This window comes from Mastigoproctus giganteus, chromosome 5 (genome assembly GCF_048544385.1).
Source record: "Mastigoproctus giganteus isolate SK-2022 chromosome 5, ASM4854438v1, whole genome shotgun sequence".
NCBI lineage: Eukaryota > Metazoa > Arthropoda > Arachnida > Uropygi > Thelyphonidae > Mastigoproctus > Mastigoproctus giganteus.
Genome location: NC_143579.1, coordinates 207,280,826 through 207,308,053, shown reverse-complemented (window position 1 = coordinate 207,308,053; position 27,228 = coordinate 207,280,826). Strand labels below are relative to the sequence as shown.

General features: G+C 35.9%; 1 protein-coding gene across 1 annotated transcript in view; it reads right to left on the bottom strand.

The window, feature by feature from the left end:
• LOC150086038 (DNA repair and recombination protein RAD54B-like) overlaps positions 1 to 27,228 on the bottom strand; it is a 354,517-nt gene that overhangs the window by 209,230 nt on the left and 118,059 nt on the right. The window contains exons 9-11 of the mRNA XM_090374778.1: positions 26,364 to 26,518; positions 23,045 to 23,092; positions 5,319 to 5,400 (exon numbers count right to left, since the gene is read on the bottom strand). Coding sequence (XP_090230904.1) covers positions 5,319 to 5,400; positions 23,045 to 23,092; positions 26,364 to 26,518 — 285 coding nt within the window. The remainder of the gene's footprint in view (positions 1 to 5,318; positions 5,401 to 23,044; positions 23,093 to 26,363; positions 26,519 to 27,228) is intronic.

Here is a 27,228-nt window from a genome sequence, read left to right as displayed (position 1 = left end):
GACAGCATTATATACCCAACAAAATAAGTATAAATTGTTTATACTACTGTCTATTAGTTTCGGAGATATAACAGCGCTTAGACGTTATTCACGTCAAAAAAAAAAAAAAATATATATATATTCTTTGTCTATATAACCTGTATCCCTCTTTATCATACTCTTTCCACTGCTAGAAGGTACTGATCCAGTTGTCCCTTAAACTGTCAACCTCAGCCTCAGGAAGGCAGTTTATTCCAGAAAATATGCCAACTAAATAAGCCTCTGGCTTCCTTGCACCATATAGATAATATTATTAATAATAATAATATAAAAAAAAAATTAGTCAAAATCTAAATGTTATTATTATTATGCGCCCCACTGCATACACTTATTACAAATCCGTTGAACCACATTACCATTCTTGTCGTCACGCAGCAGCAGCTAGGCTTGTCTAGTGAAAATTCACGCAGTTACGTTGAGGAGCATAGTGTATGTGTCGAATTCTTATTTGGCTTACTTAATATTAATAACTGGACAGTGCTTATACTTTAATTTAATACCCTTTGATTTAAAATGAATACTATGAAAAAGAGTAAAACGTATGATTTTTATCCAGAGTGGGAACTAGAATACTTTTTTGTAATGATAAAAGAAAAATGCTGTTATTTGATTTGCAATGCTTCTGTGGCTAGACCCAAAAAAAGGAAATTTAGAAAGGCACTTCAAAGCTCTCCATGGTAAATACCAATGGGATTTTTCGCCTAATAGTGACCTTAGAAAAAATAAATTAAAAGAACTTAAATCCAGATTATTTGCACAACAAAATTTCTTTGTGACACCTAATTTACAATCTAAAGCAGTAACTGTAGCATCATTTAAAGTGAGTAATTTCTTGCAAAAAAATTCAAACCATTTTCTGATGGTCAATTCATCAAAGACGCATTTTTAGAAATAACAGATTCTCTTTTTGAAAATTTTAAGAACAAAAATGGAATTAAAAGTGCCCTTAAAGAGCGAACAATTGCGTGCTCGTATTGCTGTGTGTGTCCTTTTCTTTACAACAGACGTCAGCGATGCAGTTCAATTGCTCGTTTTTCTTCGTATATTTTTCGATGATTCTGCCACTAGAGAAGAGCTTCTGGATATGGTTTCATTAAAAGAAAGAACTACAGGTCTTGATATATTTAACGCATTCAAAATTTTTATTGAAAAAATTAAAAACACCACTATTTAAGCTCGTATCAAAAACAACAGATGGAGCTAAAGCAATGATGGGGTATCTTAACGGATTCATCGCATTGTGCCAAAAGGATGATGAATTCCCAGATTTTTTGAGTTACCACTGTCATCCACCAAAAAGTGTTAGCCAGCAAAAGATTAAATAGCAAAAGTATTATGGACATAGCTTTCAAAATCGTGAATTCCATCAGAGGACAATCTCTTAAAAGGAGACTGTTCAAAATGCACCTCAACGAAAATGAACCAGATCTGATATTACACACATATGTGAAGTGGCTGAGTCGGAGTAAGTTTCTACAGATTTTGTCGATCTGATTGACAAAAATGTCGATCAAAGTGGAGATGATTATCAGCAGCTGCAAGACACAGTGTGGTTGTGTGATCTGGCTTTTTTGGCAGATTTTACCAGTAAATTAAGTGATCTGAATTTGGAATTACAAGGAAAAAATAAAAATGTGGGTGACATGATTAGTGGTATTTCTACATATAAATATCAATTTTTGGCAATGGCTAAGGGTCTCAAAGAAAAATTCAATCATTTTGCAAATATGCAAGATCATTTGCAAAAATATCCTGTTTTTGAATTTAATAGTGAGAAATATGTTTCTGAAATTGAGAAAGTTGTGGATGATTTTGAAACCAGATTCAGTGATTTTAAAACAATTGAAGACATTGTTCAATATATTTCTTGTCCAGTTAAGGTCGACTTAGATACGAAACAAATTGCAGGGAAAAAAAAAAAAAAAAAATCGCTGAGATTTTTCACATGGAGAAAATATTACCTGAAAATGAAATTATTACATTGCGAAACGATATCTTCCTAAAAGCTAGGTCATCAGAAAAAGACTTTTGGAAATATGTTTGCCGAGAAAAGTACTGTAAAAAAATGCACTGAATTTCTAAATTCCTATTTTGATTCCACATATCTATGTGAATCGGCCTTTTCATATTTGAAACAAAAAAAAAAAAAAAAAAAAAAAAAAGACGAAGAATCGCTCTACTGTTACGGACTTGCATACAGAAGATTCTTCGGACTTGCATACAGAAGATTCTTTACGATTGGCCTTATCACAGCATATCCCCGATTTTGAAAGCGTGGCAGATGACATTAAAACACAAACTTCACATAAATTAAAAATTTAAATACGTATGACTTTAAAATAAGAATTCTTAAGTGTATTTAATTTTAAAATTTACAGACAACATTTTTCGATATGTGTTGATTAACCTTTTTAACCATATGCAATGAACTTCTTGAGATGGTAGAGCACGGCAAATTTTAAAGAAAAAAAGTCGATCGCATCACAAATTAAGTTGGTCATCCCTGCACTACACTATTAGTGTTAGGCCTATAATACAGTATGTTAACATTACAAACTCAACTGCAGCTCTAACTTTGACTTAAACTTTGAGAATGGTACAACAATTTTGTTTTAATAACAATTAATTTGGATTTTTAACTTTTCACAACTCATGCTGCATGACAGCAGAGATGGAAAGATGGTAGAGCTTGTTTTCTTTGGAGGCCAAACATGGTTTTATCTACTTGGATTTCCATCAAACAAGGTGGTCGTTGCACTGCACTCGGTGATGAGTCATCTATCACTCTTGACACCTACTTATGTTGACTCCCACTTGGGTGAAAACTCGTGTATATTAGGTATACAAAACATTTTTCCACATTAGGTGATATATTCAAGGTTATACCTTATATGTAGGGAATATACCCAAGACTTACCAGTGTAAAAGCGAAAGCAGAGGATCTGGGTGCCACAGGATGACTAAACTTTGATAAAATTCACCATACTTAAATTGCAAGTGATACCTGAATGTCAGCTTCATTAGAAGCAAATGTCAGCAATCAACATTAGAAGAATGTCCCTGACAAACCACAGGAATAATTATGGTCATCATCTTATTTATGATGGGGAGACATTTTTCTTATATTCTGCTTTTTCAAAAAAATGGAAAGCAAGCTTACTGCATGATTACCAAGTAATCTTTATATTTATCACCCCCCCCTCCACATTTCCATTGTATTTACAATCTGATTCAATATAAATTTAGAGAACATACTAGTGGGGAGGGAGAATACTAAGATACACTGATGAGCCAAAACATTATGAAGCAAGTCGTTATGCAAATTGAAGCAACTGCAGATGAACTATGGCGTGTGTGTGTGTGCGAGTCGGGACATGGTATAAAAAACACACAATGATACTGCACTCTGTTAATCAGTGTTACTCAAGCAAGTTTGACAAAGGCCAAATTGTAATGGCTAGACGACTGCTTCAGAGCATATCCGAAACAGCATTGCTGGTAGAGTGCTCACGGTCAGCCATGGCTGGTACCTACTAAAAGTGGTCTGATGAGGGGAAAACCCACGAACTGCCAGCAAGGTGTTGGCCGACCACAGCTCATCGATGCTCGAGGTGAGCGAAGGCTCTCCCAGATAGTACGTGGCAACAGAAGGGCGACTGTGGCACAACTCACCGGTAATTGGAATGCTGGTGGCGGAGTAATGTGTCACAACACACACACACACACACACACACACACACACACACACACACACACACACACACACACACACACACACACACAGTACATTGAACCCTGCTGAAAATAGGGCTGCATAGCTGCAGGCCACTCCGAGTGCCCATGCTAACCACGGTTCACTGGCAACAGTGCCTACAATGGGCACACAATCATTGAAGCTGGACCTTGAGTGATTGAAAGAAGGTCGTCTGGTCCAATGAATCAAGTTTCCTGTTGAACCATGTGGATGGCTGGGTACGTGTGCATCGTTTACCTGGGCAAGTGATGGTGCCTGGATGCACCATGGGACGAAAACAAGCCGGTGGCGGTGGTGTCATGCTTTGGGCAATGTTCTGCTGGGATATCCTGGGTCCAGTCATCCATGTGCCAGGCACTCTGACATCTACTACCTATCTAAACATCATTGTTGACAAGGTACACCCTTTCATGGCAACGGTCTTCCCCTCTGGCAGTGCCATCTTTTAGCAGGATAATGTGCCATGCCACACCTCTCGAATTGTTCGAGACTGGTTTGCGGAACATGAGGAAGACCTCCAAATTCCCCAGATATCAATCCCGTCAAGCATCTGCGGTTTGTGTTGGAACAGCAACTCCGATCTGCACTGTCTCAACCACGGACCTTACAGGAGTTAAGGATCTGCTGGTTACGTGTTGATACCAGATACCACAAGACACATTTAGAAATCTTGTAGCATCCATGCCTCACTGGGTACGAGCTGTTTTGGCTGCGCATGGAGGACCAACATCATATTAGGTAGGTGATCATAATGTTTTGGCTCATTGGTGTATACTCTGATGGTGTAAGTGAAATCCTGAATCTGCCTTGTTTAAAGAGGGCAAACCTAAAATGAGATGGCTGCCACTTAAAATACATGCAGCAACTGTTTAGAACTATTGAGTTTACAGTCAGATTCAAGCAAACTATAATACAACAAGATGGTTCTAGTTTATTCCAATAGAAGTTTTTAATTCTGAGTTGCCATCTCTAAGAAGTATGGCCATCATTCAAATTATAAGCACAGCTTATTTAAAATTCAGTAATCTACTCACAGGATGGAGACAACAGCTGTAAACAAACAAACAATAATGCATAATTATCACATGTTCCCTTTTTTGCAGCCTAATAAATTGCAGGATTAATGGTACCTCAGTGTAGCAACAGGTTATGCAGTAAGGATGACTCAATTAAGGGTGAATTCAGTACTCATGATTTTTCTTATGTTCACATGTTTTTGTTTACATATAATGTCTCCTTTCCATGATGGGAGCATAACGTTCACATCTGATACAAACTCTAAATTTACAATATGATGGCAGCAGGTTCGACTGTACTTGATGGGAATTTTTTTTTTAATTCCCTATCTTGAAACAAGACTGAAACAGGTTCCTTTATTTACATTCTGAAAAAACTAGAAAATAAGTTCTATAACTCTTACTTAAAATTTGTTTAATTCAAGAAAAAATACGAAAAGTATAACTGAAAACAAGTTCTGAGGTTGTAAAAAATAAACATGTTAATAAATAATATATGTATATCGAACCTTCACAAGACTGCTAGGTGTAATTATTAACACTTTTTTTATCACAGGTTTTCCTCCATAAGGGCCTTGTTTATAAAGGGTCCTGTAATCAACAGCAAGAAATTAAAGATTTATTCATATATAAATTAAATTATTATATATAAAAATCCATTAAGATGCTAGAAAAATAGACGAGGTTCATTTAACAACAAAACTGAAAATGGTAATATCTGAAGCATATTTACTGCAGATAATAGAATAATTCTTAAAGATTATTAGATAATGTTATATGATATGCACAAGTTAGTTACTGTTGCACCGTATTTTAAAAATGGAGACTGCTCTTAATGCTCTATTATTGATTCTAAATAGGTTACTATTAAAAAATTATTCATATAGATTTTAAATTATTGTATGTAAAAATTCATTAGGTTCGAAGAAAAGTAGAGAGGTTCCATTTAACAACAAAACTGAAAGCAGTAATATCTGAATCATTTTTAATTATCATTCTTTGTAAAAATAATGTAAAAGAAAGTAACAACGGTTGAGTAGACTCATTCAAGCATGTAGAGCTGTTGGAACGAGTATAGAGAAGGGCAACAAGATTAGTGAATGGAAAAAAAAAGGGTTGCTCTTACAAAGAAAGGCTTAAGTTTTGCAAATTACAGTGTCTAGAGACTAGGCACCTGCAAGGTGATCTGATTGAAGTGTATAACGCCTTGAATGGTTTGAGCATGCTCAATGTTGATGGGATTCTTACTCTTGCTCAGAATCGCCTGAAAGGGCATAAATTCAAATTGAGGAAAGACAGTTGTAAAACAGATGTGCAGAAGTTTGCCTTTAGCCAGTGGGGAGGGGAGTTTGATTGCTGGAACAAACTTCCATCCATCATTGTAGAAGTTGATAGCTTAAACAGATTCAAGGCAGAACTAGACAAACATTTGGAGAGAGTGGATGGGTGAAATGAGAAGTGTGTGTGTGTGTGTGTGTGTGTGTGTGTGTGTGTGTGTGTGTGTGTGTGTGTGTGATTGATTTGATTTGATTTGGTAGTTGTTGGCGCATCGGCTTCTGTGGCCATATTGCACCTCCCAAGGTTTTTGCAGTACTTTGATCCAAGCCCGAGGCGGGAATCGAACCCGCGACCTTTGGGTTGCCGGGATGTGTGTGTGTGTGTTTTTTTTTTTTTTGGCTGATGCTATATAAGCTTGCTTTCTTGCATCAGGTGTGCCCTTGCTAATACTAATGCAGGACTGATATCATATAAAGAAAGTGCATAAAAGTGTTATTTATCAAGAGCTTCTATTGGAAAGAGCAGCAGCCTGCATGGAAAGCGAGGTACTGAGGATTTCAAGGGCTGCTGGGAGTCAGCATGGAACAAGTAAATACATGGGTTGTGTTAGGGTAACTAAGAGTAAGAACAGGTGCATGTATACTTGCATGTACACCATTGCTACAAGTATAATAAATAAATTTGATGAATTTGAGGTGTTGGTGAAGACATCAAAGGCTGATGCTGTTGGGATATTAGAGACATGATGTCACACTGAGATAAAGAATACAGAATTGGAATTTGGGGAGTACAACGTGTACAGAAAGGATAGACAGGATAGAAGGGGAGGAGGGGTGATGCCGTTAGTTAAGAAACACAAAATCTAAGGAAGTGCATCCAGTAGACATGGGTGGACAGTGCAATGTTCAGTCAGTTTGGTGTGATATAAGCACTAAGAAAACCAAGTTGAGAGTAGGAATGTGTTATAGGCCTAATTACTCTGATGAGTACAATGAACAACTATACAGAATAAATCAGATTGTCTTATAATGGGGGATTTTAACTTCCCCGATATAGACTAGAACCTGTGGGTTGGTCTCACACACCAGCAAGACTTTTGTGGATTTATTGGATGATTGTTTTCTACAGCAGCATGTTCAATAAAGGAACCACTAGATAGCAGGGATCCGATGTGGGATTTACTTAAAGATGTAACTATCATGAGAGGTAAAGGGAAGGGTTTTTGCTTTCGTATAGGTGACTACAGTGGTCTCAGAGATTTTTTAAATTCTATACAATGGGACCAACTGATGATGATGTTACCAACAGCAAATTCTAAATGAGAAGCATTCAAGGAATTAATCTTGGATGCTACTAGGCCTTTTCATACCAATTAAGCAATACTTTTCAAAGTTTAGGCCTAAATGGATATCAGATGACCTAGTGAGACTGGTGGCAGAGAAGAAAATGCATGGAATGGATATAAATCACCAGAAGACACAGATGCCTATGATAGATATGATAGTCTGTAATCAAGTCACAAAGGACATTAGGCAAGCAAAGGCAGATTACTAGAAACCTTTGGCAAACGATGCAAAGAAAACAGTAAAGACTGCTATACTTATGTAAACTCTAGTAGGAAGGGGATGAATCATATTGGTCCACTTGACATTGATGGTTCGATTGTTGAAGCACCTGCTGAGGTAGCTGACAAACTGAATGAGTATTTTGCATCTACATTCGCACACAAAGAGTTATTCAGGGAGGTGAATGCCAGAAGTTAATCAAACTCTGGCAGGGAGCTAAATGATTTTGTAATAACTGAGAGAAAAGTTGAGGAGAAATTGTTGGAATTGAATATAAGAAAGGCACTTGGGGTGGATGGGATCTATCCAGTTATATTAAAGGAAGCAACAAAGGAGGTAAGCAAACAACCCTTAGTCAAAATTATGAAAGCTTCTTTAGTCTCAGGGGAGATCCCCATGGACTGGAGATGTGCAAATGTGTCCCCAATTCATAAAGGAGGATCAAAGGGTGACATGAGTAATTACAGACCTGTTAGTTTAATTTCTGTTCCAGGGAAATTAATGGAGCCACTGGTTAAGGAAGCAATGCAGGATCACCTAGACAAGATTGCAGTTATAGTTCAGACACAGCATGGGTTTGTTAAGGGGAAGTCTTGTCTGATTAATCTGATTGGATACTATGAAGTGGTAATAAAGGAACTGAATACAAAAAATAATTTTGATATCATATACTTGGATTTTAGGAAAGCTTTTGATACTTTGATACTGTGGCACATGGAAGACTACTGTACAAACTGGAGCAGTATAATATTAATGGCAAGTTGCTACAATGGATATAAGGATGTGGGAGAAGACAGAGTGGTAATCAATGGACACTGCTCTTCGTAGACTAATGTTATTAGTGGAGTCCCCCAGGATTCGGTGTTGGGCTCATTGTTGTTTTCTGTATTTATCAATGATATTGATGAAGGTATATTAGGGTTAATATCTAAGTTTGCAGACGATACAAAGGTTGGCAGGTTGTTAATGACAGTAATGATAGTATGCTACTGCAACAGGATCTGGAACAGTTGATCAGATGAGCTGAGAGGTGGCAACTGAAGTTTAACATTGACAAATATAAAGTACTGCATATTGGTAGCAGTAACCCCAGGGAAACGTATCAACTGGGTGGTACTACACTAAGGGTAGTGGGGAATGAAAAGGACCAGGGGTAATTGTGCAATCAGATATGAAGTTTTCTGAGCAGTGCAGATGGTCTGCAAGAGTAGCTCATGGTATCTTTTCAATGATATACAGGAATTTTCTAGCAGGGATAAGGCAGTGATTGTCCCCTTGTTGTATAAGGCAATGGTCAGGCCAGAACCTTGATTATGTATATAAGTAAATAGGCCTCATTTTAGGGAAGATATAGAGCTGCTGGAACAAGTACAGAGAAGGGCAAAAAGATTGGTGAGTGGAACAAAGGATTACTGTTACCAAGAAAGACTTGTGTTCTGCAAATTTCAGCTTCTGGAGACTAGGCTCCCACGAGGTGATCTAATTGAGGTGTATAAGGCCTTGAATGGTTTGAGCATGTTCAGTGCTGATGGGATTCTTCCTCTTGCTCAGTTTACTCACATGAGGCGACATAAATTCAAATTGAGGAAAGACAATTGTAGAATAGATGTGTGGAAATTTACCTTTAGCCAGCAGGTGGTTGATAGTTGGAACAAACTTCCATCTGTTGTATGGAGATCAACAACTTATATAAATTCAAGGCAGAACTCGACAAACATTCAGAGTGAATGGATGGGTGAAATGGGAAGGTGTTTTTTTTTTTTTTGGCTGATGCTATATAAGCTCACTTTCTTGCACCATATGCCTCTACTTATGCTAATGACTCCTAAGCAATCTTTAATAATTTAGAGCCAGTCCACTGGTTCTAATGTTGATTTCTACCCAAAACCTGCAGAAAAATTTTCTGCATGTTTCACTGAAAAACAGCTTAGATATTTTAAAATTACACATCTATGGTGAGAATGTTGCACAGACACTAATGAACATCCTGAAAGAATCAATCAATCAGTCTAAACTCCCAACTGTTTTTAAGACCTATTTTTTATCCTCCATCTTCCATACCATAGGGTTAATAACAAACTTAAATTTATTGTAGGCCACATCCTATAAAAAAAGCTTCACATCATTGGTACTTTTTTTTTTAAGTGGAACATTTGATTAAATTTTGGTCAAAACTAATCTTAATTTTAATGCTGCAGCTCTGCAAACTGTAATTATTTTTTTACACTTAGTTTGAATAACAAAATACTATTAATAATAATAATAACAAGAAATAGAAAGTAACTGAAGAAGTAATTGAGGAGCAGCCAAAATTAATGGGAGAAAGATGGGAATCAGAGATTTTGTGTACAGCAATGGTTGATTGCATCGCTTTAAGCAGTGCTGTCAATTGATTCAATAAAACAGATATGGAGAAGCAGCTGAGGTTGACAAGGAATCAGTGGAACAATATTGTCAAAGAATTTTCATTATTTTTAAAAATTATGACCAACAAGCTGCATATGACATGGATGAAACAGCTCTCTTTTATAGAATGCAACCAGACAAAACAATATTGTGTGGTACTGTGAAAGGGTATAAAAAAATAAAAGCAAGATCTACCCTTGCATTCTATACAAACATAGATGGGAGTGACAAAGGGACTGTTGCTGTAGTTGGAAGGGCAGAAAAACCTCGGTGCATTAAGAATTTCAACCCATCAATTTAAGTAAAATCATAGACATAATAGTAAAGCATGAATGCAGCAGAATTTTGTGAGCAGCTGAAAAATTTCAACAAGGAAATGAGAATTAAAAACAGCAACGTGCTTTTGCTTTTAGATAATGCTCCTTGCCACAAAGCAGTGGATCTTAGTAATGTGGTGATAGAGTTCCTACTTCCTAACTGCACAGATTTCCTACAGCTTCTTGACGCTGGAATTATTAAGGGTTTTAAGGAACATTATAGGTGTCATCAGGTGAAGAAGATAGTAGAGAGCAATATCGACAATAATCGTTCCCCTGAATTGTCCTTGAAAGATACATTGAATATGATCAAACTTTTATGGAATGAAGTTTCATTGCAAACAATTAATAACTGTTAATCTCACTCTGAGCTTATCGAAAAGGTTAATTTAGATGAAATTGAAGGTAATCCTATCCAGGAACTGCAAATAGCCATGGATGATCTCCCAATTGTGAGTGCATCTATATGAAAAATATTGAAATTTTTATTCTTGAAAAATTTCTTGCAGTTGACCAAGAAGAACCTGCTTTTGGGGAAAAGATGGGATGGAAGTTTGTGAAAAAGTGACAACTAAAGTATTTCCTCAAAAAAGTAGTTGATTCCTTGAAAATAAATCGGACCACAAAGACCTAATGAAACACATGGCTCTGGACATTTCTATAAGTAAAACTGATGACAAAAAAGAAAATTCAGACAAAACTAGATAACTACTTTGAAAAAACCAATTCTGTAAAATCCTGTAATACATAACTCACGTTTTTCGATATACTAGATAATTATTGTAAATGAAGCAAATTTTGTCTCGTAATTATTATTAACCTTTACTTTGCATATCCAAGTTATCCCTAAATATTTTTCTTTCTGCATTATATGTATTTTTTATATAATATCGGTGTGTAGATACACCATAGACAACTCTTAAAAAACTACAAAGTAGTTGTTGCTCTTTCTCATATTGTGCTCTGCCTTCACGACGAGTTGCCATGATAATGCACTACCTGGAATAAGTAACGCTTCACTAATAGAGAAGACTATTGTTACTTATTCTCGGTGAGTACCACCACCCAGACATGTTTCAAGGCTATTGGCCTATCATCAGTGGGTGGGCAGGTACCCTGGTATTGCAGACATGATGACCCAGTTGTGAAGATAATCACACAATATGAGAGATGCCAAAAGGTGTATATGACAATATTTAAAATAACTAAATGCACAAGGCATAATACATTTAGAGTTTAATATCTATATAATATCGGTGTGTAGATACACCATAAACAACTCTTAAAAAACTACAAAGTAGTTGTTGTGGGCATCATTTGCTCTTTCTCATATTGTGCTCTGCCTTCACGAGAGCAAATGATGCCCACAACAACTACTTTGTAGTTTAAGAGTTGTCTATGGTGTATCTACACACCGATATTATATAGATATTAAACTCTTAATGTATTATGCCTTGTGCATTTAGTTATTTTAAATATTGTCATATACACCTTTTGGCATCTCTCATATTGTGTGATTATCTTCACAACTGGGTCGACATGTCTGCAATACCAGGGTACCTGCCCACCCACTGATGATAGGCCAATAGCCTTGAAACATGTCTGTGGAGCCTGATATTCACGGAGTTTCCGAGAATGGGTAACAACAGTCTTCTCTACTGGGGAAGTGTTAGCTATTGGAGGAATTTGAGTTTTTGAGTGGTGTGAGTTGAAGAGTTACTGTCCCTTTCATTCTTCGACATGTTTCTTTTCCTCTTCCACTACTACTATTACTTTCCCTCTACCTTTTTGCTTTTCTAAGTCTAATAGGGACAAATGGTTTGAATTTTATAATTCATTTGTTTGATCTGGTCCAATGGGTTTTTTTTCACATTAAATTCACAATAGCCTTGAAACATGTCTGTGTGGTGGTACTCACCGAGAATAAGTAACAATAGTCTTCTCTATTAGTGAAGCGTTACTTATTCGAGGTAGTGCATTATCATGGCAACTTCGAAGGCAGAGCACAATATGAGAAAGAGCAAATGATGCCCACAACAATTGTAGTTTTTTGAGAGTTGTCTATGGTATTTCTTATATATCATTCATATGCACAAATACATTTTGATATTCCAGTTTTCGTCTAAAATGTCATAATTCTTTAATTTCTTAATGCAAAAATAATTAATACATGTAGTCCTTACTGTTTGAAGTACCTCAATTTAGTGCCACCCATAATTTAGTGTCAATGTCAGTGGGGAACAAATGGTGGCACGAAACTGAAGTTCAGCTGTAATAGACTTTCAAACGACACAAGGAAACATGCTTCAGTCTTACGAATTCATGACAGAAAGTCAGATGGTCATCGTTTGTTTATTTGGTTTTTAGGAGCATTAGCAACTATTGCTCAGGGGATATGCGGTAGTCATTCCCTGACCTTTCCGCATCCTCCGTATTTGGTGGTCACGGGCTCAAACCCCGGTCTAATCAAGAAGCGTGTGCTATGCACTGCTGCTACTGCCCACCTGGCTACGGAGGTGCCAGAGTGCCATCAAACTAATCCTCAGTTTATCAAATTTATTTACAAAGTCACACAGCTTCTACTATGAGTACATTAAAGATTTAAAGTTGCAAACATATCAGCATGCAAATCACCCTGATTATAACATGTAAATTTGCACTATCACTTTTGCTTTTTTTTTTTATGGCTTGTATAAAACAGCTTATGTTAAAGTTTTACTGCATCAACTTGTTTTGACATTTATGATGCATTGTCTCTGTACTTGTCAAGGAAGCTGGTCGTTACAAATTTATTCACAAGGGAGTGTGGTGTTTGGCTCATATTTCTAGAGTTTATCAGCAATTTGAGTTAGGAATTTATAATATAAATTGAAAATGCCTAATTTATTTTCTTTGTAAATAAATCTTTGATTATATTAGTTTTTAATAAACTTTACTTCTTTAACATCTTAAAAATTAATCTTTAAGTCAAACTAAATGCAGCAAGGCATCATATGTTCAAGAGTATAAATTATCTATATAATATCGGTGTAAATACACCATAGATAATTCTTAAATGAAAAAGACTATGGTAGTAGTGTAAAAAGGACATCATTTTATCTGTATCTCATATTGTGCACCTCCTTCACAATGAGTTGCCATGTATTGCACTGCCTCGAATATTGTGAAGGAGGTGCACAATATGAGATAGATAAAATTATGCCCTTTTTACACTACTACCGTAGTTTTTTTTGTTTAAGAGTTATCTATGGTGTTATTTACACCGATATTGTATAGATAATTTATACTCTTGAACATATATGTTCAAGAAACATATGATGCCTTGCTGCATTTAGTTTGACTTAAACATTATCATGTACACCTTTTGGCATCTCTCATATTGTGGGATTATCTTCACAATGGGATTGTCTTGTCTGCAATATCAGGGTACCTGCCCACCCACCGATGAGAAGCCAACTAGGGTACTTGCCTGCCCACTGATGATGAAGCCAAATAGCTTTGAAACGATCATCTGAGGCTGGTTTGTGATTTGTTTCATTCAGATGTGTTCTACTCATTCTGAAGGTTGAGGAAAGTATCCGATCGTATCAAGAGGTTAGCGGTGGTCATTCCAGCTGAGGTAACCCCCTTGTGAGGAACCTCCTTTAGGAGGGTAGTAAGTGATTGATTTTCTTTTGTGTTACATTTCTTTGAAATTTATTTCTGCCAAGTTAGGTATTTTCTTTTTGCTGGTGTCAGGCAGGACACAGGATTTTTATCTATTCATTTTCCTTAAGGAACGGAGACTAATTATGGCACAGTTCTTTTTTAGAAAAAGGACAGTGGAGTTTCAGGCTACAGAGGTTTGTCCAATTAGAGAGGTAATGCAGGGAGTGACTCAGGTTGTTTCAGTTCACGAGATAAAAGGATTAACTCCATTACCGAGGCAGAAATAACAGTTGGTCTTGAAAACAGTAGAGGCAAGAGAAAAGGTTTTGAAAGGGTTTTCTATTAGAAATGTCATGATCAAACCTGTGCAAATTGGTAACATACGCAAAGTGGTTACTACTGACAGGTTTTTGGTAGAAATGTCTAATAGTCCTGTCGAGAGCTTTTTTAACAAGTTTGGTAAGGTTGTTAAGATTCACAGGAAAGAATATGAGGAGTGGCCAGGCGTAGAAACAGGTGCGGTGCAAATTCATATTGACATGAAAAATCCCATGCCAAACATCAATGATTTGATGGGTCACAGGTTATTAATAAATTACCCTGGAGTTCAGAAAGTTTGTTTGAGGTGTGGAGGTAAAGACCATTTGGGAGTAGAATGCCAAAAATAACGTTGTTTTAAGTGTGATGGCACAGGTCATATTATGGCCATCTGCCTTAATAATTGTAAAAAATGCAGAGCTTCCACACATAAATTCATTCAATGCCCGGAACGCACATTTGCCGAAAGAGTTGCTGGTGGGGGAGGACAGCAGAAAGCGAGCGAGTGAGCCACTAAAAGATATGCCTAATGCTGAAAGCGCAGAAACTATAGTAGTGCAGAGGGGTGAGACGTGGATTAAAGAAATCACACCAACATTTAGAATAGCGTACAATATGTCGTCAACACAATCGGAACATGAGGAACTGACCAAGGACATGGAACCGGAAAATACGGTATGAAATGTATATTAGCGGGGGGGAGAAGGAAGAAATAAGCGGTAAAACTAAAAGAGCAAAAGGGGGAACAGAGGAAATTCAAGAAGAAACCGAAACAAAACAAATAGAGGGGGAAGAGGTATCAATTTTGTCAGGCGGTAAGAAAGATTGCAAAACACTTTCAAGGTCAGATTCAGATGGTATACAAACAAGGGAATACGAAGGAATAGAATGGTTAAACGTAGTAGGAAACACAAAAGAATACAGGGAATATAGTCGAAGCTTGGCGGAAATTGTTAAAACTTGAGGTGAATTGGTTTTTCTTGGGAATGAAAACGAGTAAGGTGAAGTAGTAAATATACAGTTTGCTTGGGGAGATTTGGTTATTTCCAATATTAGAAATAAGACGGTTGGAGCTCACTGTGTTGCTCACCAATAACAAATTAAAGTTAAATGCTGAACATAGGAATATCATAGCAGAAGTTCTAGTAAAGTTCTGCTCATAATGTCGAGAATAACATTTATGTCATTAAATGTACAGGGTCTGAGAGTGGTTAACAAACAAAGGATGATATGGCAAATTATGATGAACATGGGGGTGAAAATTTGGTTTCTACAAGAAACCCACTTCGCAAGTTCAGCAGACATCCAGCAGTTTCAAAACAGATACCAGTTGTTAGGATTTTGGAGCTTTGGGACAAATCGATCTGCAGGGGTGGGAATAGTAGTGGTTCCTCCAATTTTAGGGACTATACAACTGTCGGGTAGGGATACTGAAGGTCGGGTTGTGGCAGTGGATTGGAGTTATGGGGGCACACCATTAGACTAATCTGTGTCTATAGTCCAAATTCCACTTTAGAAAAGGAAAACTCTGTTTCAGGGACTGGGCAACTATATGAGGGAGTGGGGGTGCAGTGGGTTGTAATGGCAGGGGACTGGAACTGCGTTCCTGACCCCATCATGGACAAAATTCTGGGGGATACGCCGCATCATGGTACAGGGGGGGGGTAGTGAATTAATCGAGGTTTGTACTAAATGGAACTTGGTAGACGTCTGGAGGGGAAAAAATCCAGGGAAACGAGCGACCACCAGAAAAGCCAATAATATAGGAACCAAGATAGATCGCACTTATGCAACGAGTCAGTTGAAGGATAAGATAACTACGATACGGCATATGAAATTTGCGGGAGGTCGACAAGTTTCAGATCACATGGCAGTAATGTGGAAGGGAGATTTATTTACGAACGTCAGTTTGGGAAAAGGCTATTGGAAGCTCAACCCAGCAGTTCTCGAGAGAGGACTGGGACTTTACAACAGTTATTAAAAAGATAGTAGAGCAAGGTGGAAATGAGTGGGAAATGTGGGCAAAAATTAAAGAAAGTGCAAAATCATTTTATTATTCAAAAATTAAGGAAAGAAATGAACAATGTAAAAATAGAGTCAAAGATCTCTTACAAGAAAAAAGAATGTACCAATGGTGCGGGGACGAAAGGGCAACAGCAGAAGTACAAGCAGTTATTGATGGTATAATATTGGAAGAAGAGAAAGAAAAGGCGCGAAAAATACAACTGAAATTTAGGGAAGCTGATAGTCCTTCAGCTGCATTTTATCAAAGAAGACTAAGGCTAAATAATTTAGCCTAAACGGTTCAGGAAATTAAAGACTGTGACAACACACATTCAACAATGCTCACTATTATGAATCATTTAGCAGGTTTTTTGTAAATTACTATGAAAAAGAGCTTGCTTTGCAGAAAAAAGAGAGAGATGACTCCATTTGGACGATTGGACAATTCACACCTGAGCAAAAGGCATTACAGGACAGGGAAATAATTATGGGGGATCTAACTGTGGGTCTAAAATCATGTAAATTACGACACATGCCGGGACCGGATATTTTGGAATTTGTTAGCGCCTATTCTTCTGGCTGTCTTTAGCAAATTTTTTTCAGGAAGGGGTTGTACCCGAAGGCTTTTTAAATGTCTATACTACTTTCATTCCGAAGCATGGACGGGATTTAATGAAAATTGGTAACTGGAGACCTATAACGTTAGCTATTTGTGACTACAAAATATTTGCAAAGATTTTGACAGCTAAGTTAAAATGCGACATAACCTTGGTAGTTAGAAGCACACAGTATACTGGGGAGGTGGATAGAATATAACCTTTGGCTATTAAAGGATATATTAGAATATCAAAAACGAAAGAGTTACAATTTAGTGTTAGTAGCAATCGACCTAGAAGAGGCTTTTGATAGAATCGACCACAACTACCTTTTCTCTATAATTAAAGATACAAAAATAGGATCTCAGTTGTTTACAGTCTTGAGAAATCTATATACACGCAGTAGCACAAAACTTTTGATAAATGGAGAAATTTCAAAAAACATTAAAATTGATAGGGGAGTAAAGCAAGGATGTCCGCTTAGTCCTTTGTTATTTACGTTAGCACTAGAACCACTACTGGGAAGAATAGACAGAACTGAGGCTATTCAGGGGATACCAGTGACAAAGCCGGCAGAGCAGTGTAAATGTAGTGTATGCGGATGATGTTACTGCCACTCTCAGTACAAGTTATGCGGTGGAAGAATTTATGTCACTCGTTAGATCTTTTGGTAAGAAGTCGGGGTTAAACATAAACGAAGATAAAACTAGGATCAAATTATTAGGGGAATGGGTACATCGACCTTTAGCACAACGAGAAGTGGAGTCGGATAAATCGATTCAAATATTGGGAGTTCCGTTTAGAATCCCATGCTACCTGTAGGAGGGCTCATCACTAAAATACGGGAAAGTTTAAAAGAGTGGGAAGTGGGACAATTTTCTTTTGAGAACAAATCCATCATTGTTAGAACCGTAATTCTTCCTATAATCTTATACACGGTGTTTATAATGGGAATCACAGCTAGGACAATGAGACGATTTTACGTTCCAACATATCAGTTTCTAGGGGGAGAAAAACGGCAAGAGATAGCGCAGAAATTTTTATTTTTACCGTGGGAAGATGGGGGAATAAGTATTCCAAAAATTAATTTGAGGTGTAGCTGTAAGAGACTACTGGATGTGGCTAATATGGTGCAATCTAACCATTTAGTAGCAGTACTGATAAAATATTTTATGGGATTTAATACAGCCTTAATTAAAGGCAGCAATTATCTAGGGCCAAAAGCAGAGACAATTCCTATATACAGGCTGGCCTAGATTAACGCGATTAATTTGTCCCGAGAGCGCATCGCGCAAAACGGAAACACGTTAATCGAATATAATAATCAATAGGAAAAATTATAATTGGTCCTTGACCTTCTGGAATGTCCATAAAGAATTTTAAAAATACCTTTTCAATAACTTTTTAACTGTAAAAGATAATGTACAATGTAAAAGATAATGAAAATAATTATGGAATTAAATGTTTATTGCATAAAACAGCGGTTCCCAAACTGTGCGCTGCGGAATATTTTAAATTTTCGAGGGAAACACAGCGATACTTGACATCGGTCAGACACCGCGCGAACTACTAGCTCGAGGTAGTTCACAGTTTCAATATTTTTTATTAAGTTGTTTGGACCTAACTACTAAACGGAACTGTTAGGTATTTATTTTGGTCTGGGTGCGCCTTGAAAAAATTACTGAGAAACTAAGGGCGCCGTGAACCAAGAAAGTTTGGGAACCTCTGACATAAAATACACAATGAAGAAATGACTGTTGCGGAAATATTTGAACAGTGTTGACTTTCTCTTTTCATCAATCAATTTCCGATAGCCGACAACAATCTTCTCTGGGACCTGGCGAAATAAATATCGCAGAGAACCTTAAACCTTTTGTTTGAGGTTCTCTGCGATACGAAAGATTTCATCTAATTCTTTTACCGTTATCTCCTTTGCGGTAACATTTTCATCTGGCTCATTTAAAAGTTTGAATTTTTAAATGCAAGTGTGCATTGACTTTATTAGCAGGAGACAAGTAACACGTCTTCTTCCGATGGTTGATGGAACACACCGAGGCGGGCAGTAGGCAAACATTTGTTTATTGCCCATACGACTCGCGGTAAGCTTAACGCGCGATTCAAATCTTTTTCAACTATCGCATAAAAAAAAAAAGATCGCGTTAACCGGAAATTTGCATTGTGTAGAATGAAAAGAGATATAATTTTTCAAATAGTGTTAACTGAAAATCAAACTCGCGTTATGCGAGGCCTGGCTGTATTACAAAAAAATTAGGGATATGTGCATGCAGTTAAGGGAGAAAGATATAGATCCTTTTAAGGGTGGTTTAAAACAACTCTACTGGACACTGTTTAACTCAGAAAATCCAGAAAAGCCAAATTTAGGAAACCATAATGCGCAGCTGTTTTTAAAAAATCTAAAAATTGGCAGAAACTAACCATCACGTATTGACTTTTCGTGGAGGGTTGGTTACGGAAATATACCAGTGAACGATATCACGTATAGATTTAGTCAGACAGGCAACAGATTATGCCAATTTTGTACTGAAATTGAAACAGTGTACCATTTATTTTATTACTGTAGATTCACGCAGGAAGTTTCAAAGAGAATTTGTAGATTTTTGAGGATAAGACAGTTCATGCTGGAAGAGGTAATTTACTTCGATCATCCCTTAGGCAAGAAAAAAAATGTTCACGATATTTTTAATTACAGAGGCAAAATATCATGTGTGGAAGCTTTGAAAACGGGAAAGGTCTGGGACCTTTAGGGGATCTCTTTGGGACTTGAAACAAACTATGTCTGCTTCCATGCAAAGTTTTTTACAGTAGGAAAAATGGCATTTAGGGTCTAATAAGTTTCTGAAAAGGTGGGGAGAACCACCTCTTCTGTGAAGTTTGGTTGGAGATGAGGTTCATCTAAAGTACTGGTTTTAGTTATTTAGGGGGGGGGGGGAAAGCACCTGGTTTTTTTTTTTTTTTTTCGTTTATTACAAAATTCAGTTTTCTTGATAAAAATCTAGATCTCTTAGGCTCTCATCAAAACAGTTCCATGATATAGATTAGAATTTTAAAACTCATTTGTTTGGTTTAATAGATCTGGTCCAATGGGTTATTTTTCACATTAAATTCACAAATAGCTTTGAAACAATCGTCTGAATTAAGATTTTTCATGATTTAGGTTTTGATTTTATAATTCATTTGTTTGGTTTAATAGATTTGGTCCAATGGGTTTTTTTTCACATTAAATTCAAACTAGCCTTGAAACAGTGCCGTCTGGGTACCTGCTCACCCACCAATGAAAGGCCAGCAAGCATCGAAACAGTCACCAGGGGCACCTGATATTGCCTATTAGAGGAATTTATGAGTTTTTGAGTGGTGTCAGTTGGAGTTAACTCAAATGGGTGATATTTACACATCGATGTATAAACAAACAAATCAATGTATTTATATATTTCTTTCTTTTCTTCTTCCACTCCTACTATAACTTTCCCTCTACTTTTTGCTTTTCTAAGTCTAATAGGGACAAGTGGATAGTAGAGTTATTATCCCACACGTAAACAAACAAGCCTTGAAACGATGCTGTCTGGGTGGTGATGCCCACTGAGAATAAATAACAATAGTCTTCTCTTTTAGAGAAGCATTACTTATTCGAGGTAGTGCAATATATGGCAACTCATTGTGAAGGAGATGCACAATATGAGATACTGATAAAATGGTGCCCTTTTTACACTACTACTGTAGTTTTTCGTTTAAGAGTTATCTATGGTGTATTTACACCGATATTATATAAAAATTAATCTATAAATTGTTTTCAAAATTAGAGCAATTCTCAGATATTGACACAGCCATATTCTTTAGCAAAATTAAGAAAATGATTCAGATTTTTTATTTTGATTTTAATAGTTACTAATTTTTGTAAAAAAAAAAAAAAAAAAAAAAAAAAAAAAAAATATGGCAAAAAATTGTGTTTTTTTTTAGAAAGATGGAGACACTTTATGGTATACTAACTCTAGTATGACAGGGAGATAGAGAAGGAATCAAATTAAGTCAAAAAGATGGATTCTCCATTGTAAATCTGGAGGGTTGGCAGCTATTTGCATTTTATATTCTTAATTTTTAGAAAATACTTATACAAAATTATAATATAATTCAATGTCCATAGAATGCAGAGTCACAAAGAGATTGAAGCCTAAAAATGTGTTTCTTAAAACTTTCAAACTTTCTTCCTCTTAAAAAATAAATGACAGAAGCTTATTTTTTCAAGATCAACTACTTTGGATTCTCAAAGTATTTCTGAAAAGCATATAGTTTTTAGATCTCAGTTATGACTCCTCTAAATAAATCTGATTTCAAATGCCCAAATATGGCCAAACAATATTTTCAAGGTGACCTTTTCCTTGAAGGTACATATTTTCCCTTTAATTTCTACAAAAAATTACAAGTGAATTTTTCAAATGATATACCCATTTTCATATTTTACCATAGTGCAGTATTCTTATTTCAGAATAGTAAATTTCCTCTAACAGGCATCAAAGATAGGCACCATAAACATGAGAAGCATGAATGGCAGTGAAAGTTCAAAATAGCAGAAGCAGAAGAACTAGGCTGATATGATATCAGAGTAGCAAGTACCACAAAAACCACAAGGATGAAACCAGGTGAGTCACACAGCTAAGCAGTAATTGCAAATTAATTTATTCTGGAAATAAGATACAATGCAAAGAACATTGTTATTTAAGGGTTTAATGGTGAAAAAGGTGCCGGGGCTATATTGCACCACTCACATGGTTTAAGTATTGACACCTGTTGTGATCAAGTGAATTCATGGTAGTATCTGCACTATGACTGTTGAGAAATGTTCTGTATATTTCTTCTTGATGTGTTTATTTTATATTTGATTGTAGCAGTTTATCAATCATAGGAAAAGGAAAACAGCTGTACTGTGGTCATCACTGAAAACTAACTGCAAGGGAAAAGTGTCATGAGGTCAATAAAATGAGTGGAGGAACTGGAGAAATATCAGTTACTCTCTTGTGAAGCACGGGTAGTCACACAGTATGATGGACAGAGAAAGGTTCTTGGCATTTGATGGATCTTCTAATTTCATTAGATAGGAGTGAATCAAGTAAGTGTGTTCAAATCCAGTGAGACAAGAATTACTTCTTCATGCTTATTTTATCAAATACTTGATTTCTAGGGTTGAAGGGCTTGTACAAAAATTTGTATGGTATATCTGCGTAGTACACTGGTTATAACAGTGAGCGTACTACATGGATTAAAATCATTATGGCTTTTTGCTCATTACAGCTGTGATTTCATTATTTCCATGCTCATTATAACCAAGTTCGACTGTATATATATATATATATATGTTTATATATAGTTTATTTATATATAGTTTTGAAATAGCTTGAGGGTCATATCCATTGTCCTTTGCAAATGTCTTTTATAATGAGCTGGTAATCAGTGTATGGGACTCTGAAAGTTGAAATAATATTAGTTACACCCTTTTCTGCATTTCTTTAGCATACTCACATCTAAGACCATATTGTGCTGTGCACTGCATGTTGTATTTGTGTGTTTACCAAATTTATTCACAAAGTTACACAGCTTCTGCTATGAGTGCATTAAAGATCTGCATGTTGTGCAGGCTGAATGCCTACAATAATCCATGGGGGAGAAACCTACTTCCTCTACCTGAGGTTGGCTAACTAGAAATCTCAGATAAGATGTCTTTAAGAAATCTCAGATGTCTTTAAGGATTTTTCAAGACTCTGACAGATTTTGAATTCAGACATCTCTAAATGAGTGATAAATGGTGAACCCACAATAGTCATGCATTTTCTAGCTTTTGAACACTAGAAAATACCAGAAATGTTCTCCAATAAATAAAACACAATATCACAGTAACAAAATAATGAATATCATAACAAATGGACTTAATTCACTACAAAAAAATTTTGCTAATTAGTATATTTTAGAAATTAAGTTTCTTTCGGAGACAAAGATAAAATAAATAACCATCAAAAATAATAAATAAATCTTTTTTTGGAAATGAACTTTAAATTCAAAAAAAGCTAAAAAAAAAAAAAAAACTTTTCCTTACCAAATTAAAGCAATACATTGCAATGTCTTTCCAAGTCCCATTTCATCCCTAAAATATAAGCACAAATTAATAGCAAATTAGTAAATGTAAAGACAACATTAGTGAGAGAAAGTAAAATATCAGTACTAAGTTTGGTCTTCTCCCAAACAGTTTTTTTTTTTTTTTTTAGACAATATATGAAATACTATACATGGTGTTTCAAAAATGATGGTCAATAATTTAAAGGTGAAAAGTACAAACTAAAATAAGCAAAAAGGTCCCAGTGAACATCAAGCCGCAAAGAACCGTTTTCGAGGTAATGCACATTTTCTGTTAAGATCTACCACTGACTATGGGAGCACTCATTTAACAAAAAGCTGTGAATCCTTTGCTAAGGGTGGTTTTATTAAACATAAGATAATATATTTTTAATTTTTGGTTTCAGCACCATAGGATTTTACAGATGTTACATGTTACAGGATGTTCTTTCTAACACCCTTTCCTCAACATCAGGTGTTATGCTTCTGGGCCTACCTGCTCGTACTCCATGTGTGTGAAGCACTCATGTTCTCTAAGGTATTGATGTACCCTGATGAATGTGCACCTGTTGGGCTGCCTTCGACGGGGAAATGCTTCTTGGTACAAACGTGCAGTCTTGAGTGCACTGCCGTTGGCTTTACCATGCATGCATGAAGTGCATGTCCGCATACTCTTTGTTGCTGTAACCTCTTTCCATGTTGACTATCCTTTGACAAGTACTAGTATGCCTGCTATGTCTCAGAGCAGTGAGAGAGGGGAAACAGAGAGAATGAGCATAACCTAACCTAAACAAACAAGTCAGTGGTGGATCCCAACTTGAAATGTGCAATATCTCGAAAACGATTCACTTAAGGACCCATGTTTACTAGGCTTTTTTTGCAAATTGTAGTCTGTACAGTTCACCTTTAAATTATTGACCATCACTTTTGAAACCCCCTGTGTATAACTAAACTATATATAAACATATATATACAGTCGAATTTGGTTATAATGAGCATGGAAATTATAATTATTATTAGCTATATGGTGCAAGGAAGCTTGAGGCTTATGCAGCACAGGCCAAAAAAAAAAAAAATTCTGAATTACCCCGAGAGAGAGAGAGTTAGAAGCAGAAAGGAATCACCAAGAAAGAAAAAGGAGAATGATGATATCCAGGACACTGGGTGTGCCAAGCCCGTACTCACCAGATGCAAGCCCCTGGGGTTAAATAACGAGATCACAGCTGTAACGAGCAAAAAAGCCATAATGATTTTAATCCATGTAGTACGCTCACTGTTATAATGAGCGTACTACACGAATATATCATACAAATTTTGGTAACTATGCAAACATTCTTAACTGCTTGGGTAGTCAAAAAACCCAACTCTTGGAATAGACAAAAATGAAAAGGGCGACTTAGCTTTTATGACCACCCGCATTGGATTAGCAGCTGGTTTATGACCTTGTCCTTTTGGGGATGGGGGCTATACAATAGTGCATTAGCATTCCGCTTGTTGCATTACCCTATTTACATATTGCCTTGTATTTACTGAACCATAAATTTATTTTGAGAGTTCTAAGAATTTTGGAAAAAGGACTTCTACGAACTTTGTATACATTTAGGAACTTCTAAGAACTTTGTATGCAGATCACTTTACGGTCATTTTAAACTAAAATCAGTTAGAAACGAACCTTTCCTTGGGAAACATGTCTACTAACAAAAGATAGTGTCTCTCGATTCGTGAAAAGGTCAAAATTATTCGTGATTTAGAATGTGGTGAAAAAAATGTTGAAGTGTATAAAACATTTTCTTTGTTGTTATCAACAGTATCGACATTGTGGAAGAATAAACATGTTTACATATTGGCACCACTGGAAAAGAACATAACCGAAAAAAAATATATAGAAAGTGCGAGGTTATAAACATCAAAGAAGCATTGCTTCCATGGTTCACTACACAAAGAAGTGCTGGATTTTAAATAGATGGTCCGATCTTGAAGACTCAAGTGGAAAAATTTGCTAAACAATTTGGACGCGATGATTCTGTATGTAACAATTGGTTGGCTGGTCAATTTAAAAACTGAATACAAGCATATTAATACAAATAATATGTAGGTATACACTAATATTATTTTTTTCTCTAATATTTATTTTGTTTTTTGAATCTATCATTTTATCAAGTTATTGAGAATTAAAAAAAATAGGAGGTAGATTTAACTCATCACTGATATAGTGAGTAATGGTTATAACGAGGAAATTTTGTCAGTCCATTGATGTTCATTATAACCAAGTTCGTAGTTCCCGGATCCATAACCCGGTCTTATATACATTTTATAAATTTTGCATAAACAGGAATAGGCTATAAGAGTTTATGCAAAATTTATAAAATGTATATAAGACCGGGTTATGGATCCGGGAACTACGGTACATAGCAGCAATTTGCCTCCAATGCCACACTGCTCCAATTTGTGCAGCAGTCTTCCATGTGCAACAGTATCAAAAGCCTTTCTAAGATCCAAATATATAATATCAAAGTTATTCCCTGCATCCAGTTCTTTTGTGACTGCATCATAGTATCCAATCAAATTGGTCAGGCAAGACTTTCCCTTAACAAAACCATGCCGTGTCTGAGCTATAACTGAAGTCTTGTCTAGATGATCCTGCAGTGCTTCTTTAACCAATGCCTCCATTAATTTTCCTGGAACAGAAGTTAAATTCACAGGTCTATAATTACTTGTGTCAGCCTTTGATGTAAACCAGTTTATTTTCTGGTTGTCAAATGAACTAGAAGCAAGGCACTTTTTGTTTATTGATGAAGTGACATAAAGATAAGACTGGACTTTGTTAGAACAAGAAATGCTCAACTTTGTTAGTTATATGATTATAAAAATGTATAACACTAATACAGAGGTATAATAAAAATACCTTGTTCTCTTGCATATAAAACTTGTGCACGTTAGAGTAGAGAGAGGGAGTAAAAGTAGTTGAAAGAAAGGAAAGAGACAAAATATTGTCTGGGTTTTATCTCAGCACAATATAAATGTAAGTTCTAGTTAGTGTTCCAAATTGTTTTGTCCATTATAACACATCGATAAACGAAGTATAATTTATAAATTTTCCTAAAAATTATTTAAAAAAAAAAAGCTCTACTAAATATTGACACAGTCTTTTCCTTGGAAGTTCCATTGTAGAAGTGAGAATTAATTTAATATGTAGAGCTATCAATACTCAATTACCCTTATAAACCTGTTAGCCCACTGACATATAGTTCACGACTCAAAATATCTGCCAAACAATATAATAATTATAAAATGACACTCACGCTAGAATAGCACCTGTTATATTACTGTTCCTCATTCCCATGATAACTTCATAAAGAAATGCAATTCCTTCTCTTTGATGAGGACGTAAGTGTACAGTTAATGCTGGATCCACAACAACATCCACAACTGGTAAGCGTTGTTTATTATAAAACCACTAAAAAATAAAAAAATAATAAAAAATAAATTAAAGCTAAATAAAAAAAAAAAAAAAAAAATTCAATAAGATTGCCCTCCCCAATTATGGGTTCCTTACTCACTATTTTCAATTCCCATGGCATTTTGGCAATGATTTTCAGCAGATCCACAATAGAAAACCATACATATGTAAATGATAGTTGAGATGCAGAACATATATTTATATGTGCTGCATCTCATATATTTATAAAAATACACATGTTATGTGTTTTTAGAAATCATTATTTTTGTTGTTATGGATTGTTTTTAAATCACTGTACAAGTTTCTAAATTCATTCAGTTGATCTTTTGTTCACATATAAATGAATATTTAACTGAAAATGTAAGTGCTACCTAAGTTTACAGATTTCTACTGCCATGACAATATGAATGATGGTATGGAGTTCTGCTGCTAGACGGTGAGAAGCATACACTTTTGTGAGCAGTATGGCACCAGCCCCACACATCTAGCATTTTAAGAAAGATAATTTTCAGGATGAGAGGAAGCAGGAGGTTCCTATTCCATAGACAGGAAGCTGTTATCAATCACATTGTCAAGAAAATGGTAAGTGAGCAAAAGCACCCTCAAACACACTGCCTTCTCTAATAAATAATCCCTCCATGCTCATCAAATCTAGCTCCCTGTGATTTCTTTTGTTTCATAAGACTAATATTTAACTCAAATGTCAG